Below are 18,887 nucleotides of genomic sequence, written 5' to 3' on the forward strand. Positions count from 1 at the left end.
AACCCTTGACCTTTGACCATGTGACCTCAAAATCAATAGGGGTCATCTTCTCCTGAAGATGTACCAGTGTACCAAGTTTGATGTCTGTCAAGCAAAGGGTTCCCAAGATATCAAGCAAACAGTATATTCTTATATCCAGTTTGACCCTTGACCTTTAACCATGTGACCTCAAAATCAATAGGGGTCATCTTCTCCTGAAGATGTACCAGTGTATCAAGTTCGATGTCTGTTGAGCAAAGGGTTTCCAAGATATCAAGCGGGCAGAATATTCCGATGTTCAGTTTGACCCTTGACCATGTGACCTCAAAATCAATAGGGGTCATCTTCTGAAGATGTACCATTGTACCAAGTTTGATGTCTGTCAAGCAAAGGGTTCTCAAGATATTGAGCAGACAGAATATTACTATTTCCAGTTTGACCCTTGACCATGTGACCTCAAAATCAACATCAATAGGGGGTCATCTCCTTTTTTTTAAAAAAATATTTCAACCAAGTTACCAGTCTTCTTCAGTCATGTTTAAGAAAAATAGGACCAGTAACACAGTCGAAATATTTCAAGAAAGTGTTTAATAGAGTTTTTTTTACTTTATACACACATACATGTGTGTATATATATATATATATATATATATATATATATATATATATAACTGTGACCACAAACAAGCTTGTATTTTTCTACACCCAACCCATGCCAATATCCAACAATATATATATGTAGTTTTACTTACCCAGTATGATATGGATATTGAACAAGTTCATACATCATACTCATTTTATTTCCTTTACCTGGTCAATTGCCAAAGCTACACAACAAGGTGATAGAAGGGATAGGAAACCTCTGCCCACCGGAGGGATAGTGTAGCTCACTTCACCAGTGCTGGTCACTGTCCGCGTCATGCTCACCACAAGGTAAAGCAGTGAGGTCACCATAGAGGCCATGCTGGCCAGTCCCCCTGCTGTTTGTGCCTTTTGGAAGAATGGTGTTATAAGCCATGCAAAAGTAATGAGGGACATTCCATACAATTCCAAAATCATGAAAAACAGGAACATGTTGCTGTTTTTGTAAAATTCGGCTAGATATGCTATCAGAGTCACTGCCGCTGTCACAATGGTTATCAGTAAGAAATACAGGGACGCCCACGAAGCCCAATATGCAGAGTCTCTCAGGCCCATCATTTTCATCCCCTCTTTGATTTTTTTCTCTTTATCATTCACAATGTTGGCAGTGAGGAAATTGACGAATTGTGCATAGGCTAAAACAAAGTAAATGGAGGATATGATTTGTATGTAAGTGGTATCCGGTTGGTACTTATCCATCGGCATTAGCTGGAAAGACAGGTCGGGAGGCTGTAAGGATGTGATTCCAAAGTGATGCTGTGAAAAGAATAAATAAATGTACTACAATTTGGGATGAGTGTGCACAGATAGAATTATATGCTATACAGATAAATACATGTGAACTCTCACAAATCTCCCAGAAGTTTCACAGATTTGGATCTTTCAAAACCATCAGAAAGATCATACCTTGTATGACCAATGCTATAGGTTAACAAAACCTATTTAAATCACCCAAAATCCTACCCTATAAAGGGAATTTATTTCAAACACAGACAAAATGCAGGCAGTATAGTAGTCAATGGGGTATTTATAATTTAGAGCTACCCAAAATTGCAAGTTGCTAAAGCAAAATTCTGCATTTGATGGAAGAAAAAATTGACTAATTTTTGTATCGACGCAGACACATGTCAAATAAAATGTTTAAAAAGATCTTCCGGAGCAGGCTCTGGGGCCATAAAACAGCTAACTCACTTTTGAGACCCAGGGCCTGGCCCCTCCATCTTTCAAACTTCAAAGTTTTCCACATTTCATATCCAGTAATTTATCAACTGCCAAGGTAGTGTATATAGACGATGAAGTCTTACCCTCATTAAGGCTGTGTCTGTGGCCATCTGGATCATGCTAAAGCCTGTATGCATGTACTTCAGCACATCACAGGAGCTTGAATCCTGCCCAGAACCACCTCTACACTGGTCATCTGAAATACATGTAACAAATCAGGGTTTTTTCACTAATGATAGCAAGAAGGAAATATTTAAAGCTTGCTTAAATTAATTTCATGGACATTCTAGGATGGATTCTTGGATTCAAATCAAAAGATATGTAACAAATTTCATGGACATTCAAGAATAGATTCTTGGATTCAAATCAAAAGATAGTACAAATCTCTGTTTGCCTTGGACTTTCAGTAGGGCATGACTTTCTTGACGCTATGTATTTACTGCCTGTCAAATGGTGACCTACATTCTCATTGGTTGCGAGATTAGCTCATCAATATTCACAACATTACACATGTAGAAAGTACTGGTGCATTGAAAACTTTTTTTTTCTATGGGTAATAAAATGCTCTAGGTGTTTACATGACATATTTACATGTACATAGTAAATAAAGTATTTGTTATCTTTGTAGATATGCTTTCCCGAGCATAGGCATTTCGTTGCTTTTTACATGCATATTTTCTTTTCGATATTTTTCTGTGTGGCAGGGAAAGGGATGTATCATAAATACATGTAGTATGTTTACAAGCAAATATAACACTTTGTTAAAAAAAAAAGTTAGAACCAATTTGTTCCATTTTATAATGCAATTTGTATAATGACTATCTAGAGGATCACAGAAAAATTACCATATTACATGTACACACTCAGGTACATACATACTTAAATTGGTCTTATTATCATACCTTATCTCAGACACGCAAATTATCAAAGAAGGGAACTTGTAAGTCAAAAGTTTAAAGTATCTATTTACAAGGGATCTACCATCACTGTGTGAAATACTTCACAGTTAACATTTCAATATCTTTACAGTAAACATATTACGAGGTAAAAAAAATTGTGTTTGAGTTTACAAAAGTGCCTAACGTCGTATAAGCTACAATTTGGAAATTATATAAAACAAATCATATTCCCTGAGGCAACGTCTGAGGGGAATATGATTTTTCTTGGGTGAATAGATCTTCATATCTCCCTCACTACCATGCAACAAGTTGTTTATTATACGTCTGAGGGGAATATGATTTTTCTTGGGTGAATAGATCTTCATATCTCCCTCACTACCATGCAACAAGTTGTTTATTATACCGAAACAAAGCAAGACTACAAAAATGCATTTGAAATTGGAGTCCGCTCATCTATACATTGTATATAGCTGAGATCTCCCTAACAGTAACACTGCACTGTCAACATATTAGAAGGTACAAACAATGAAAGAAAATGATATGATAACCATTTCTTGTATTTCCTCTCTCCTTGAATGCTGGTTACTTACATGGTTTTCGTGTCAACCAAATATCAGGTGATTTAACTGGGTATAGGAGTACCACATATCAACAGGTATTCCTTTTGTGCCTTGTGAACTACGAAAATAATGACTTGGACTTATTGTGACATCACAATAAACTATGTTTACCTTGACTTACAATTTATGGAAATGCACGAGGGGTGAAATCTGTTGGGGAAATGTGATGTTTGAGGTAGATATGAAGTTTTATTCTCAGTCTTTATTATATAAATATTGTATGTAGTTCAGGGTAAGACTGAAAATTTTCATCCCGATACTTTTTTCTTTTCTTGAAGGGTGAAAATTTTCAATGTTATCCTCAACTACATGCAGTATTTGTTTTATTATACTGAATGTTATATAAACAACAAAGCAGAAAGACTTACGTCTGTTGACGTTTGATCAATCACTGTCATGCCATGTTTTGTGTATCAATGCATGCATTCGCACTTATTACAAATGCTCAAACAACATCATCTAACAATCTACGGCGAACCGTATGGGCATAAATGATGCATGTGATAATTCTTATAATATCACCCGTTGTAAAGTACTGTTACCCGTTGTCAAGTACTGTTACCCGTTGCTAGATACTATCACCTTGGAGTGCATGCATTCTATTCTCAGAGGGAAACATTATGTTTTTTTCAACTGTTTCTTGACCAATCAAATTCAAGTACATGTATTTTACATGAAAGTATAATAGTATATCTTGTTGAAGTATAATAATATATTGTGTTGAATTTGCTCATGCTTAATGGTTTTCCTTCTCTCCCTGTTTAATGAAATCATAACCCTTAATATTTACGACAAATCTTGAAATTCATTTACAAAATGGAGCACACAGTTCACATTATTTTTGTCCCCCTTTTTTTTTACAGATCCTACATTCAACATCTGGAAAGGATATTAGTCAGGCTGGAGGCAGTTGTAAAGAAAATTAAAGGATATGTTAACGGGACGACAGACAGAACGGGACTACAGTATGTCACCTGGAGTGGTCTAAGACAATGTCGATATATATACCTTGTCTTTTTTCCCCGTATTTCAAACTTACTCGTAGTTCTATATATGGTGCTAGACTTTGTATCGCCAATGGCAGAGTAAGGCATTCTGATTGCATACGACAAGTTGTTGCCATCATACATGAACTGCAGTCCTGCATACCTGGATAAAAAAACAAAACACGCACATGGAAACATATCTTTGTTATTTTACTGCAAGATTGATTGAATATTATTGTACCACTAAACAAGGACAATGCGTGAATCCCAAACATAGTGTATTTTATTGCTGCAGTTTTGCAGTGCTCTGCTTTCAAATATTTGGATGGGCAACTGATCCCCCCCCCCCCCTTGTCATTCTGAGGAGCTACAACATTGCTGCTAAGTCAGGAGCTATCATTAACTTTATGATGCATGTAATTGTCTGTGAGACTTCTCAATATCAGCCAGCTGTCTGACTGAAGAAATCAGAGGTGGTCTACTGATGATTGACAGCTCTGACTGAAGAAATCAGAAGTGGTCAACAGATGATTAACAGTGTATAATGAGTTATGTCCCTTTTCCAAACTTGCACTGTGAATAATGATTATGGTTAATAATGATTATGGACATTCAAGAAAACTTTCAGACTTCTAACATATGTAATTACATATTAAAATGTTATCTATCATAGAGACAGCAGTACCAACATACTGGGAAAATGACATATTAGATGTAAAATATTTCAAAAAAACAGAAGCACTTTTAAAATGTCACATGTATATCTTCAATGTTTTCATAACATCTATCATGTACAAGGTCTATATCAACTATATCATGTACATGTAAATTCAAAAAATGTCTGATCACTTCCAAAAAAAACCCATGCACATCTTCAATGCTTCCTAAAAGGAGTTGATTACAAAAATAGGTACCATCTATTCAAAACATGTTTAAAAATGATAAAGTTCAACTACACATAATTTTTTTACAAAATGTCTGATCACTTTAAAAAAGGCACATGCACATCTTCAATGTGTCCATAACAACTGTACAAAGTTTGAGGAACGTACATCAAGTAAGAGATGTGATAGGAGTTGATTACACAAAATAGGCACCCTATTCAAGTAACCCTCCCGCCCACCCGTCATTCACCATTTCATAAGCCGTTTGCATGTTGAGCAACCCAGCCAAAAATACATGTATTATATAAGTAGAATTTTTAGTAAGACACAAATTTAGAGATTTTTCTATAAAAATGGGTATACTATATATACTCACCTATAAGTCGGATTTTTTGGAGTTAAATTTTGGTCCAAAACTCTATGTCCAACTTATAGGAGTGTCCTAAGAAGATTAGTATTTTTCTGGACGGCGTAAATAGTAACTGATTAATTTGTTGAGATTAAAAAATGAAATATCAATGTCATATCCCAAAATATTATTGGAACACAGATAAAAACATTAAAGTATTGATATGAAATTGATTTGTCAAGAAAGAAAAAAAATTAAATATCGGCGCATTTCTCAAAATATTATTTGAAACACAGGTAAAAACATTAGACCATTGATTTGAAATTATCAACCGATTTTTGAAAAAGTTAGACCGACTTATAAATGGGTCAATGGCAATTCCCTCCAAAATAACCTAAAAACTATACAACCGATTTAAAGACAAACTAACTTATAGGCGAGTAGAAAAGTTCACGTGACCTACCTGAGGAATGACCACGTAAAACTCGACTCCCGAAAATTTGGTCGGAAAGAGCTATTTTTGAAGCTTTTTAATAGGTGATTGCTGCTTCTCTGCAACCCATATAACTCACGAACTTGGATAGTGTTTTTTGAAGATTTTTGAATGTGTTTGATGCAGTAAAAATGCCGTTGAATCAACAACAAAAGAGTGGTCAGACAAGTTTTAGAAAGACTGAGCAGTGTTCCGCAAATCAGGTTAGTGTTAACAAAGATATGAACTGTAGAATTCAAGAATTACAAAACACTATTGATAGTTTAAGGAACAAACTATCCAACTACGATTCGTTATCAAATGACATTGCCCAAATGAAATCTTTAATCCATGATGAGGAATCGGGATTTGTGAAATCACTCAAATACGTGGCAGAACAATCGGAGAGCAATTACGACGATATATATTTTATACGTCAGGAGAATGCCCAACTTCGAAGCGAAGTCGATTTATTAAGGACCTCAGTGATTAAACTGGATAGAAAAATTGCACACCAAGACAAGGAACTTAATGAATTACGTTCCTGTTCAATGCGAGATAATATTCTGATCCACAACTTTGAATATACACCTGGTGAACTCCTATCAGATGCTATTCCCAAACTGATAAAGGAATCTTTAGGGGTACAAGTTTCCTTTGTTCGCATTCACAGAAATAGCGCCAAGGGTACTTACAATTCTAGACCCGTCACAATAACAGCAAAATTGGTGGATCGAAGCAAAAAAGATGAAATACTGAAAGCGCAAAAAGCGAAAAAGCTAGAAAAAATGAGGCTTCCTTTCTATATAACATCGCAAGACCCCCCTGCAATTCGGGAAGAACGTAAAAGACTGTATGATATTTCTGACTCTCTGCACGAAAATAAAATCAAGGCGAGAGTGGAACGGGGGCGAGTAACTTTGCCAAACGGTGACGCATATATTGATCCAGTACAAAAGATAGAAACATTGGATACTCTACAAATTACACCCGATGAAATAGAAAACCTGGATATCTCAGACACTACAACTGAACCAACCAAACTTAAGGGTTCTGAAATATTCGCCACCGGAGCGAAGGTTGCTTCAATAATAGAAGTTCAAAACTTATACAAAAAAGTTTGTGTAGACCCCTACTCAGCCGCAGCCGATCATCGAATCCTAATCTACAGGTTTGTAGATTCTTCAGGGAAAATTCACGAAAGTTACTGGGATGATGGCGAGCATGGAGCAGGGAGGCGCCTTATGACATATATGAAAACAAACAAAATTGAAAATCTGGGTGTAGTTATAACGCGCTGGTGTGGCCCAAATCATATTGGTCCGGACCGCTTCCGAATCATGGAGGACCATGTGTGTGAAGTGGCCAACACTGTACTCTAGGAGTGGCTACTGCGGGTTATATATGTATATATATTATATTATATCAGTGTACATTACTTGCAAGTTATATTTAGAAATGTGAATTATAAAAACTCAATATTACTAATTACTATTATCAAGGTACTATTTGCAAGTGGTGTGTATAATTATGCTATAATATGTCTATATTAATCTGCATATGATGGGTCTATAAAGCTTTGTATCGCGATCATCCTATTCTAATATTGTTTTCCGGAATTTGTAATTGTGTCAATTTTGGTTTTGATAATTTCCTTCAATATTGCGACTTCCGGTATACAAGACGACGACGACAAATGTATATATATTATATGTACTAGGTTTGGACAATAGCACTCTTTCCGACTAAATTACTCGGTTATAATATAATGAATCAACATCTTCAACTCTTTTCATACATGATTATTATTTTCTTCTCATTTCTCTCTCTCTCTTTCTCCTTTCCTTTACGTTTCAAACTTTTCAATGGGGGCCAGTATTTCGTCAGTCCGTGTTTTGCTGAAATCTATATAACAAACAAACAGATACATGGCTGAAATTAAAATTATCTCTGTGAACTGTAAAGGATTAAATGACCATAAGAAACGGAAAGACATTTTCCAATACTATCGCCAACAGCATTGCAGCATTTTATGTTTAATAGACACACATTTTACAATGGAAATGGAACAAGAAATAAGAAATGAGTGGGGCTATGAAGCTCGATTCAATTCTTTTACTTCAAACTCAAGAGGGGTTGCCATTCTATTTAATAATAATTTTGAGTACCAAATTCATGAACAGCCTATTTCAGATAATACTGGTAATTTACTTGCACTTAGCATTTCATTAGAAAATAAGAAAATAAGTTTGATATATATATATGGACCAAATGATGACTCTCCTGACTTCTATCAGAAATTAGGAGATACTATTACAAAATTAAACGAGGAAATTATTATTGTTGGGGATTTTAATCTGGTACTAGATACTACCAAAGATTATTTCAATTATTTACATGTTAATAACCCCAAGGCAAGGGAAGCTGTTCTAGAACAAATGCTATCTTTAAATTTAGTTGATATATATAGAGAATTCCATCCAAATGTAAATAGGTTCACTTGGAGAAAACCTAATCCTATGAAACAAGCTCGCCTAGATTTCTTTCTTATATCTGCTTCCCTCCTAAAGGAAGTTAAAAGCAGTGACATTATGACAAGCTATAGATCAGATCATTCTCCAGTGTATGTATCACTTAATTTAAATAATTTCAAACATGGGAAGGGACTATGGAAGTTTAATAACTCACTTTTAAAAGACATTGAGTATATTAAATGTATTAATAATCATATTGATCAAATAAAACAACAATACGCAGTTCCCGTATATGAAAGAGAGTCAGTTTTAGACATTCCTGCAACAGACATACAGTTTATAATTAATGAACAACTATTTTTAGAGACCCTATTGATGGAAATCAGATCAAAAACAATTTCATATGCAAGTCACATCAAAAAGCAAAGATCAAAAAAAGAAAAGGATTTACAAGATCAACTAGAAGAATTGAAAGGGATTTTGAACGAAATATTGAAACTATAAATGAAAAGAAAAAAGATCTTGAAAATATACGAAATCATAAGGTCAATGGTTGTATGGTACGTTCCCGGGCTAAGTGGATAAATGAAGGAGAAAAGCCATCTAATTATTTTCTCAACCTAGAGAATCGCCATTTTACAAATAAAATCATTCCAAAAGTAATAATTGTAGAAAATGATGTACAAAGAGAAATAATCAAACAAGAAGACATTCTGATGGAGGTGGAAAATTTTTATAGAAACTTATATTCGAGTAATAGAAATATAAATGAAAAAGCAGATGGTAAAATATCTGAAATATTAAAGGATTTTAGTGTTCCTAAGCTATCTGATGGAGAGAAAAAATCAATAGAAGGATATATTACTCACAAAGAAGCATCTATAATCTTAAAGGATATGTCAAATAACAAAAGCCCTGGTAGTGATGGCTTCACAGCTGAATTCTTTAAAATTTTCTGGAAAAAAATTGGATTTTTTGTCGTGCGATCATTAAATTATGGATTTGACCAAGGAGAATTATCATCAACACAAAAACAAGGAATTATAACTTGCATACCCAAAGAGGGAAAATCAAAATTCTCTCTAAACAACTGGAGACCAATTTCTCTTCTCAATGTTACATATAAAATTGGGTCAGGCTGTATAGCAAGAAGAATAAAAACTGTGCTTAGTAAAATTATTAGTAATGATCAAACAGGTTTCATACCTGGAAGGTACATAGGAGAAAACAGTAGATTAATATATGATCTAATGAATCATACAGAAACAAATCATATTCCTGGAGTGTTAGTTATGATAGATTTTGAAAAAGCCTTTGATTCTGTTTCTTGGAAATTTATAAAAGATACTTTGCAATACTTTAATTTTGGACCTTATTTCTGTAGTTGGATTACAACATTTCACTATAATGCGGTTTCATGTGTGACACAAGCAGGCTTTTTATCTAATTTCTTTAAACTAGGACGTGGTTGTAGGCAAGGGGACCCACTATCACCTTACATATTCTTATTATGCGCTGAAATTTTGGCTATAAAAATTAAAAATAACAGAAGTATAAAGGGAATTCTAATCAATAACACAGAATATCTAATGTCACAGTACGCAGATGATACATCCATTATCCTTGACGGATCAGAGGTTTCATTGAGAGAAACCTTGAAAGAACTTGATGAATTTTATAAATTATCTGGTCTCAAAATAAACCGAGATAAAACTCAGATTGTTTGGATAGGAAGTAAAAAATATTCAGATGAAAGATTATGTTCTGATATGAATTTCAAATGGACAACTCGATTTAAACTACTAGGAATCCATTATGATGTGGATTTAAATAAAATTTTGAAATTGAACTATGACAAAAAACTTGTGAAGATTAAGTCAATTATTGACCAGTGGAGTAAACGAAAGTTGACTCCAGGGCTTTCAAAAGTAGCCGGTAGCCGGCGGATTTCCGCCGCCTATAGCAACATTAGGTGCCGGCTACTTTAGTGACAAAAATGTATGTCCAATGAAAAAAACTTTTATAAAACTTTAAACATCTTCCAAACTTTAGTAGACTCAGAAATCGCGGCCGTTAGGATGTAAAAACGTGTTTACTTGCGCTAAATTTAGTTCAGGTAAATACCGGCACCTGATTGGTCGTCTGTTGGTGTAGAAAATAATATGTCAATTGCAATAGTCGGAAAGCCTCGGATTTACCCAATTCGTGACAACACAGACGAGAAGTTCCGAAAGATAACAACAAGTCCTGAACGTAAAAATCAATGATGTTGACGGAATGAAGAGAACAAATACCCTGTTCAGTTTCGGCTTTAAAAAGGCCAGAAGTAAAAGTGACACAAGTATAATATCAATCAACAATTTTAAAGCGAAAACAGAATTTAATCAGGAAAGATTTCAGACTTGCTATTCTTTTTAATTTGCAAATGCCCACGTGGTATTAAATAAAAACGAAAGTAGAATTTTTCAGCACAAATTCTAAATTTTTAGTATTAAAATTTGTATTTGTTAAATAAATACTTACCTTTATAAATTTAGATATTCACCTGCTTGCAGTCTTGTATCGGAAAAAAACCATGTAATAAAAAAGCACCCTTTGTGACCCGCCACCTCTGACATGCTCAGAAACCAACATCCGGTATCATCTATTCTTTGACATAAAACAAAAAATTAGAAGGGGGATGAAGGGGAGGTGGGTTGGGACCTCTGATTTATAAAGGTAAGTATTTATTTAACAAATACAAATTTTAATACTAAAAATTTAGAATTTATCACAATAAATACGTTACCTTTATAAATTTAGATAAGCAGAATTCAAAGTAGAGCTGAATCCCCCTGAGATTGGCAACTAGGAGGAAAAACCACTTTTTGAGCTGAAACTAGAGGTCCAAGCGAGAACAAACTGTCACTATGAAGGGGCATAGATCTAAGGTAATGGTTATAAAAGGTACTATCAGACCTCCAATAACCAGCTGACATGATTTCCGACATAGAGGAGGAATTGAAAATAGCCCAGGAGCAAGACAATGCTCTAATTTCATGTGCCTGAACTTGAACACGAGACAAGGCTTCTGGAGATGAAGATTGGTAAGCCATCTTAACAGTATGACAAAGCCAAGTAGAAATAGTCTTAGCCGAAATATCCTTTAGACCTTTCTTAATAGGAATGAAAAGTCTAGTAGAACCAGAAGGTCTGAGCGTTGACGAAACAGAAATATATTTCTGAAGTGTACGCACTGGACATAAATCCTGATTACCTAATGATTTAGGTAGAGCAGGAATAACAATAGGTCCAGAACCTTTGTCTGATAACTGATTCTTGGCTAAGAAAGATGGATCTGTCAACAGAGTAACTGAAGAATTATCTGCAGAAAATCTGAGACAAGAATCTGCAATGGAGAAAGCATGAATCTCACTCCTTCTACGACCAGAAGCTAAAGCTAATAAAAAACAGCACTTCAAGGTCAAAAACTTAAAGGAAGCTAAAAATAAAGGTTCGAAAGGAGGAAATTGTAAAGTCCTAAGAACCAAAGCTAAATTCCAGGATGGAACCAGCCTACGTTGTCTAGGTCGTTCCAAACAAAAATTCTTGACCATGAGGGACAAGAACTCATTCTTCCCAAAATCAGGACCTCCTGACAAAGCTATAGTTCTGGATAAAGCTGAACGATAGCCCTTAATAGTAGAGGGAGAGAAACCTTTGTCTTCAAACAGATAAACTAAAAACTCAGCTAACTGTTGGACAGTAACTGCGAGAGGATCAATTTCCTTTGAACGACACCAAGAACAGAAGATGTTCCACTTAGAGTCATAAATTGCTCCTGTAGATTTTCTGACTGAACTAGAGATACGTTTGGCTGCTCTGTCAGAAAAGCCATCCTGTCTGAGAGATTCCCTGACAGTAACCATGCGTGTAGATGGAGGTTGGAAAGATTCTGATGAACTTTCCTGCCTTTGAATTGAGACAAAAGATCTTTCCTGAGAGGAAGCAGAATTGGTCTCGCACAACACAGTTGAAGAAGATCTGGAAACCAAGATTGTTTTGGCCATGCTGGAGCAATAAGAATGGTCTTGCAAATTTCTACCCTGATTTTGTGTAAAATCTTGGGAAGGAGGCGAAAAGGAGGAAACATGTAAGAAAACATCCCCTTCCAATCGAAAGACATTGCATCCACTGCTAAAGCTTTGTTGTCTGGAATCGGAGACACAAACTTTGGCAGTTTGCAATTCAGATGCGTAGCAAAGAGGTCTATATGAGGACGATCCCACTTGAGACAGATCTCCTGAAAAACTGCTGGATGTAACTCCCATTCTGTATTCACTGGATGCAGTGACCTTGAGAGAGCATCCGCTACTAGATTCAGATTGCCAGGAACATGCCTGACTGACAAGCGAATTCCCAGGGAACGGCAAAACAACAGAATTTCTTTGCACAGAAGGTAAAGAGACTGAGAATGTGTGCCGCCCTGATTCTGCAGATAAGCCACTACTGTTGTATTGTCTGTGGCTATCATCAGAGATTGACCCTGAACAAATTGGGAAAATTGTTTCAATGCCAGAAGAACAGCCCGCATCTCCAGTAAATTGATGTGTTCTGTCAACTGGAGACCGGACCATATACCTGATGCCTCTCTGCCCTCCAGGGTAGCTCCCCAGCCTGTCAGAGAAGCATCTGTAAACAGGGTCATAGAAGGAACTGGGGGGTCTAGCGAGCAACCTATCATAACATTCTCTCTCACTGACCACCACAGAAGATGAGGATACAATCTGGGAAGAATGGGAATAACAGCTTCCCACTGTTGTGAGGCTGGTACCCAAAATTCCAGAAGATACCACTGAATGGGGCGAATATGAAGACAACCTAAAGGTACTATGTCCATCAGAGAAATCAGAAAACCTATCAGTTGTAGAAACTGGCGAGCTGAAGCCTGTTTGGCTGAAAGTAGTTGATCCAACAGATACTGAAGCTTGAGAAATTTCTCCTCTGGAGGAAGAACTATCCCAAGATCTGTTCGAAATTGTTCCCCTAGGAAAATGAAACTCTGACTGGGAACTATCTCTGATTTTTCCCAAGAAATAAGGAAACCCAGCTTCAACAGAAGATGAATAACTCGATGAGTATGTTGATGAAGAAGGTTGAAAGAAAAATTCTTGATCAGAGAATCGTCTAGATATGTATGGATGAAAATGGACTGGGAGTGTAGATACGCAACCACTGTTTGAAAAATTTTTGTGAACACTAGTGGAGCAGTAGATAGGCCAAAAGGCATTGCCCTGAAAGCATATACCTTGCCCTCCCAGACCAGACGAAGAAACTTCCGATAAGCCGGAGCTATAGGGACATGAAAATAAGCATCCGTCAGATCTAAAGAAGACGTCCACATCCCTGTATGGAGAGAGGTTCTGATCGACCTGTTGGTCTCCATTTTGAAATGTGGAATCACCAGATACTGATTCAGAAAAGAGAGGTCCAACACAGGTCTCATTTGTCCATTCTTTTTGGGTACAAGAAAGAGACGAGAGTAGAACCCCCAACCTAGAGGTGGACTTACTTCTTCCAATACATTCTTTTGGAGAAGTAGAGACACTTCCTCTTGTAACAACAGATTTTTCCACGGGTCTCTGGTCATAGAAAATTCCAGAGGAACCGCAGAGAGAGGAGGCTGTTCTCGAAATTGAAGCTCTAAACCCCTCCGTAGCACAGAAAGAACCCATTTGTCCGAAATGAGACGGGACCAATGAGGAAGAAAAAGAGAGAGGCGTCCTCCCACAGGAAGATGAGGAAAGGGAACACCTACTTCCTCGGAAAGAGTGGATTGTGCTACAGGAGGGGGGGAGGCATCAAAACTGAGATTTCTTACCCTTGGCTACTTTGGGTTTTTTATTATTAGATCCCGAAGCCGATGGGAAAGAACGATGCTCATTACTTCTCTTAAGATTATTTGAACCTTGCAGAGAAGAGCCAGATTTAGTAGCACCTTGAGACTTACTTCTAGAAGAGTCTGATTTAGAAGAACAAGAAACACGCCTAGAACTACCATTGTTGAGTTGTACATCTACTTTAACAGTAGGAGGTTCTTTGTGTAATTCCTCTTGTAATTTGCGTAAAGAGATGCCAAATAACTGCTCTTTATGAAGAGGAGAAAAAAGTAGGTTGTCTTTAAGAAACTCAGAGACGTTAGATTTTTGAAGAATCTCTTGTCTCCTAGCTAAAGAAAAATTGGCAATAGTGCCAAGATTCAAGAGCTGAGAAGTGCAAAGACATCTATCTACTTGGAGAAGAAAAGAACGAACATCATCAAATTCTTCGCCCTTATCTTTAAGAGAGGCACCTGCAGCAGCAAGAAAATGCTCCGCATATTGTAAAGCTGCGGCAACACCCCGAAGATTGTTCTCCGACCTAGAATAAGAAGTCTGAGATAACTTGACCCCCTCAGAAGACTTAGCACCAAGAAGATTGGAAAAAGTCTTATCAAAAACAGGTTGAGATTTTCCCAAGGAAACATCATGAATATCAAAATACTTCATTCTAACCTTACCAGGGAAAGAAGATGTACTAAAAGCCAGATTTTGTCTAACTAAATTAGAGGCCTTATTGGAGGACATCTGATCGTCGACAAGATGAGAATTAATGGAAGCCAATGCAGATTTAAAATGACTAGACTCGGGAAAAGAAGCATACGACTTAGAAGAATCTCTCACAAGACCAGAGCAGGACTGAAAATCAGAAGGTATGTGAGAACTCCTGGGAGGAGAAACTAAAGAATCGTGACCTGACAATTCTCTACGAATTGCGTACACTTTGTCTTTCAGAGTGAGATTCTCTACCGGAAGTTGCTCCTGAGAAAGCCCAACTTCATCGACTGAAGGAACCGGAGATAGGCAATTATCGCTCAGAAAAGATGCCTCTTGACTACTTGGAGCCAAAGATAATGAGTCAACCTCCTCGTCTGCTTTATTATCAAAAGCGGGCCGAGGGGTGACAAGAGCAGCCCCAGGAACAGTGGGGGACGTAGCTGATTTGCTTTTTTCAATCAAATCTAGTCTACGTTCCACTGTCACAAATTTTGAAGAAATAGAAGCCTCCAGTTTCTGAATAGATGAAACCAAACATTTAATTTCGTCCTTATTGGAGGACTCCATTAAGTTTGGTTTACTAACAAAACCTTGCCCTGTCCACACAGGTTGAGTCGAGTAGGGATAAGGTGGCACAGAATACATGGGATGAGGAAATCTAGCTGGCCACCTAGACCGATAAAACGTCTCCCTACGATTACCCGAAGGAAAACTCTCAGGGCGAGAACTAGCCACCGGACTACCAGGAGGTCGCGTAATAGTAGATGTAGCTCTAATTTGACCTACCGAAGTAACCGGGGTAGAAGGAATTCCTGGAGAATCCATGACATTCTCATAAGAAAGAAAAGGGTCAGATTCCATGGGACCAAAACTTCTAGAGTCAACAGAGTCCCAATACTCTCCCTCTACAGCAATAAAAAGTAATTTAACATTTTCACCTTCATTCGCCATAATGCTTAATAATGTAATAAAGTAATATCAACAAATACCATGCAATACTTAGCCAAAAATAGCAAGTAGAAAAAATTCTTTTCCTCCTCGAGAAAAACGTGACTGCACTCCACAACGGCGGAAAAGAAAAGATGATACCGGATGTTGGTTTCTGAGCATGTCAGAGGTGGCGGGTCACAAAGGGTGCTTTTTTATTACATGGTTTTTTTCCGATACAAGACTGCAAGCAGGTGAATATCTAAATTTATAAAGGTAACGTATTTATTGTGATAAATTCGCTATGTTACGAACAAATCTGTAGCTGTTAACTTGAATTTGTGGAAAAATAAACTTATAGGTCATTTAAATGTTACTTATTAATTTGTAATAAAGATTGTTAGGGTTTTATTTAAATAATATTGGGGTGAGCAAAAGCAAAAGGTCCCAATGGGTTTCATGTCAGTCTTGGAGAAAAATATTACTCCCAGTGTCAGTTAACAGACTTTAAGGGACCAAATGAAAATAGAAATATAGAGTTGTGTTAATGGTGAAGAATATTCTTAAAATATTGGGAGTGTAACTCTTATTTGCAATTCAATAAAAAATGATTAAATACATGTAAACTTTTTTATAACATACAATGTATCCGTTAAAAAAGGAAACGAAAGCTGACAATACAGGTAATTAGAACAACTATAAATATAATATATATTCATGCTTTATTATATAAAACTGGTGTTGGTTGTGATCTATATTCTTCTTACATTTTACTTTAATCTGCTTACTCTTGGGTGGCAGAGATTCAAGCAAAGACACTTAAAAATTAATTGATACAGCATTGCAAAAAATAATTACATGTAGTTATCTTGATGCACTTTATTTTTCATTTTTCATCAAAATTAGTACTTTGCAATGTTGAATTTTTTAAGTCTTTGCATGAACAGAAAATTTCACATATGAAACAATAAATTCATGGCAAAAGTAAAAATTTCAGGCAAAAAAATGACAATTTCAAAACTGCATTTAAGTGCCAGGAAACCGCCAGAATGCAGGATTTTGCGTCATTTACCCCAGACCCCCGGCCGTAAGGTCGCCGAGCATAGCTCGGCATGCGATACGGCTGTGCCGTTCGCATTGGATCGCCTTCTACTTTTTCATTTCAGCCTCCTACTTTTAAATTTGTTGAAAGCCCTGTGACTCCAATTGGGAAAATAACTCTAGTGAAATCACTCCTAATTTCACAACTAAATCATTTATTTATTGCCTTACCAAACCCAAAGAATGCTTTCATAAAAGAACTTAATACTATTTTATTTGAATTTGTCTGGAATTCAAAATCTGATAAAATTAAAAGAAAAGTTGCCACACAAAAGTATGCATATGGGGGACTAAAAATGGTTGATCTAGATTGTTATATCAAAGGACTAAAGTCGACTTGGATAAGGAGATTGGTTATGGAGGACAACTCAAAATGGAAAAGTCTCCTTAGAAATAATGTAAACTTGGACAAATTAATAAATACAGGTTCAGACTATATCTTACAGATAGTTGAAAATGTAAAAAATGACTTTTGGAAAGTGGCTTTTAAGGAAATTCAAGAAAAAGTTGTCATTAAATCTTGGGAGGACTATATGAGCCAACCTTTATGGAATAATCATAAGTTCAAGATAGAAAGTCAGTCCATCTTCTATAAAACATGGTATGATAAAGGAATAAAAAATGTACATGATCTACTTGACGAAAAAGGAGAAATTATAAATTTTAAAATATTTAAAGACAGATTTAACCTACAAATGAATTTTTTAACATATATGGGTATAACACAAGTAGTAGCCACAGATATGAAAAAGTATAACTTTACAAATAAAGCATCTGTGCAAAAACCCTTATTCCCTTGAATATCAAACTATTTGTTTTAACAAAGAAAGGGTCGAAACCTATGTATGATACTCTCAATAAATCAGATGCTATACCCACAGGAAAAAAGAAATGGAGTAGATATTTCATTACCTCTGATAACTAATGGAAGGCAATCTTTTACCTGCCATTCTTGACTACATTGGATTCTAAATTATTATGGTTTCAATACAGAGTTAACCACCACATTTTAACTACTAATAGCTATATGTACAAATTAGGTAGAGTAGATTCTAAACTATGTACCTTTTGTGATAGGGAAGACGAAACAATTTACCATTTACTTTGGGATTGTCCAAAAGTACAACAATTATTATCAGAATTTATCAGATATTGCAATTCAAAGGAGATTAAAATAGAATTTGATGTCAAAACTTTTATATTTGGTGATACAAAACAAAAACATTTAAGGTCATACAATGCATTACTTATAATAATAAAAAAATATATATATAGGAATAGATGTCAAAAAAATCAGTTAACACTTAAAGCCCTTATAAATGATTGGAAACAATTGTATCAAATCAACCTGGATAGTTATAAGGAAAGAAATGAATTAGATAAATTTAAAATGGACTGGGAAAAATGGTCTCCATTAGTCAATTGACTCCCTCCTCTCTCTCTCTCTCTCTCTCTCTCTCTCTCTCATAAAAAGAAAATGAACATTATAATATATATATGTACGCTTAAATATATTCATATTCTTTTGTATCTACTTTTGTGCAAATGTATGTCGATTGAGTGAAATAAAAAAAAACAAAAAAAAAAACTTATAGGCGAGTATATATGGTATATACTTTTAGCTAATTTTAGTGATTTTATAATTCCTGGAGAGCTAACTATCGCTTTCATTATGAAATAAATTACTAGCAATGTTCAATTTTTGTGACTTCATTATTCTCACTGATAATGCCAAAATTAATCCTCACTAAAAATTCT

General features: G+C 35.7%; 1 protein-coding gene across 4 annotated transcripts in view; it reads right to left on the minus strand.

Annotated features, from left to right (window-relative positions):
* LOC125669542 (cholesterol transporter ABCA5-like) overlaps positions 1-18,887 on the minus strand; it is a 62,907-nt gene that overhangs the window by 32,121 nt on the left and 11,899 nt on the right. For 3 of the 4 annotated variants that reach the window (XM_056163395.1, XM_056163394.1, XM_056163393.1), the window contains exons 4-6: positions 4,401-4,510; positions 1,926-2,038; positions 790-1,377 (exon numbers count right to left, since the gene is read on the minus strand). In XM_056163395.1, the coding sequence (XP_056019370.1) occupies positions 790-1,377; positions 1,926-2,038; positions 4,401-4,510 (811 nt within the window). Of the gene's footprint in view, positions 1-789; positions 1,378-1,812; positions 2,039-4,400; positions 4,511-18,887 lie in introns of those variants that run through there. The other variant, XM_056163396.1, reaches the window with a different exon arrangement.

The sequence above is a fragment of the Ostrea edulis genome, chromosome 4 (genome assembly GCF_947568905.1).
Source record: "Ostrea edulis chromosome 4, xbOstEdul1.1, whole genome shotgun sequence".
Lineage (NCBI taxonomy): Eukaryota > Metazoa > Mollusca > Bivalvia > Ostreida > Ostreidae > Ostrea > Ostrea edulis.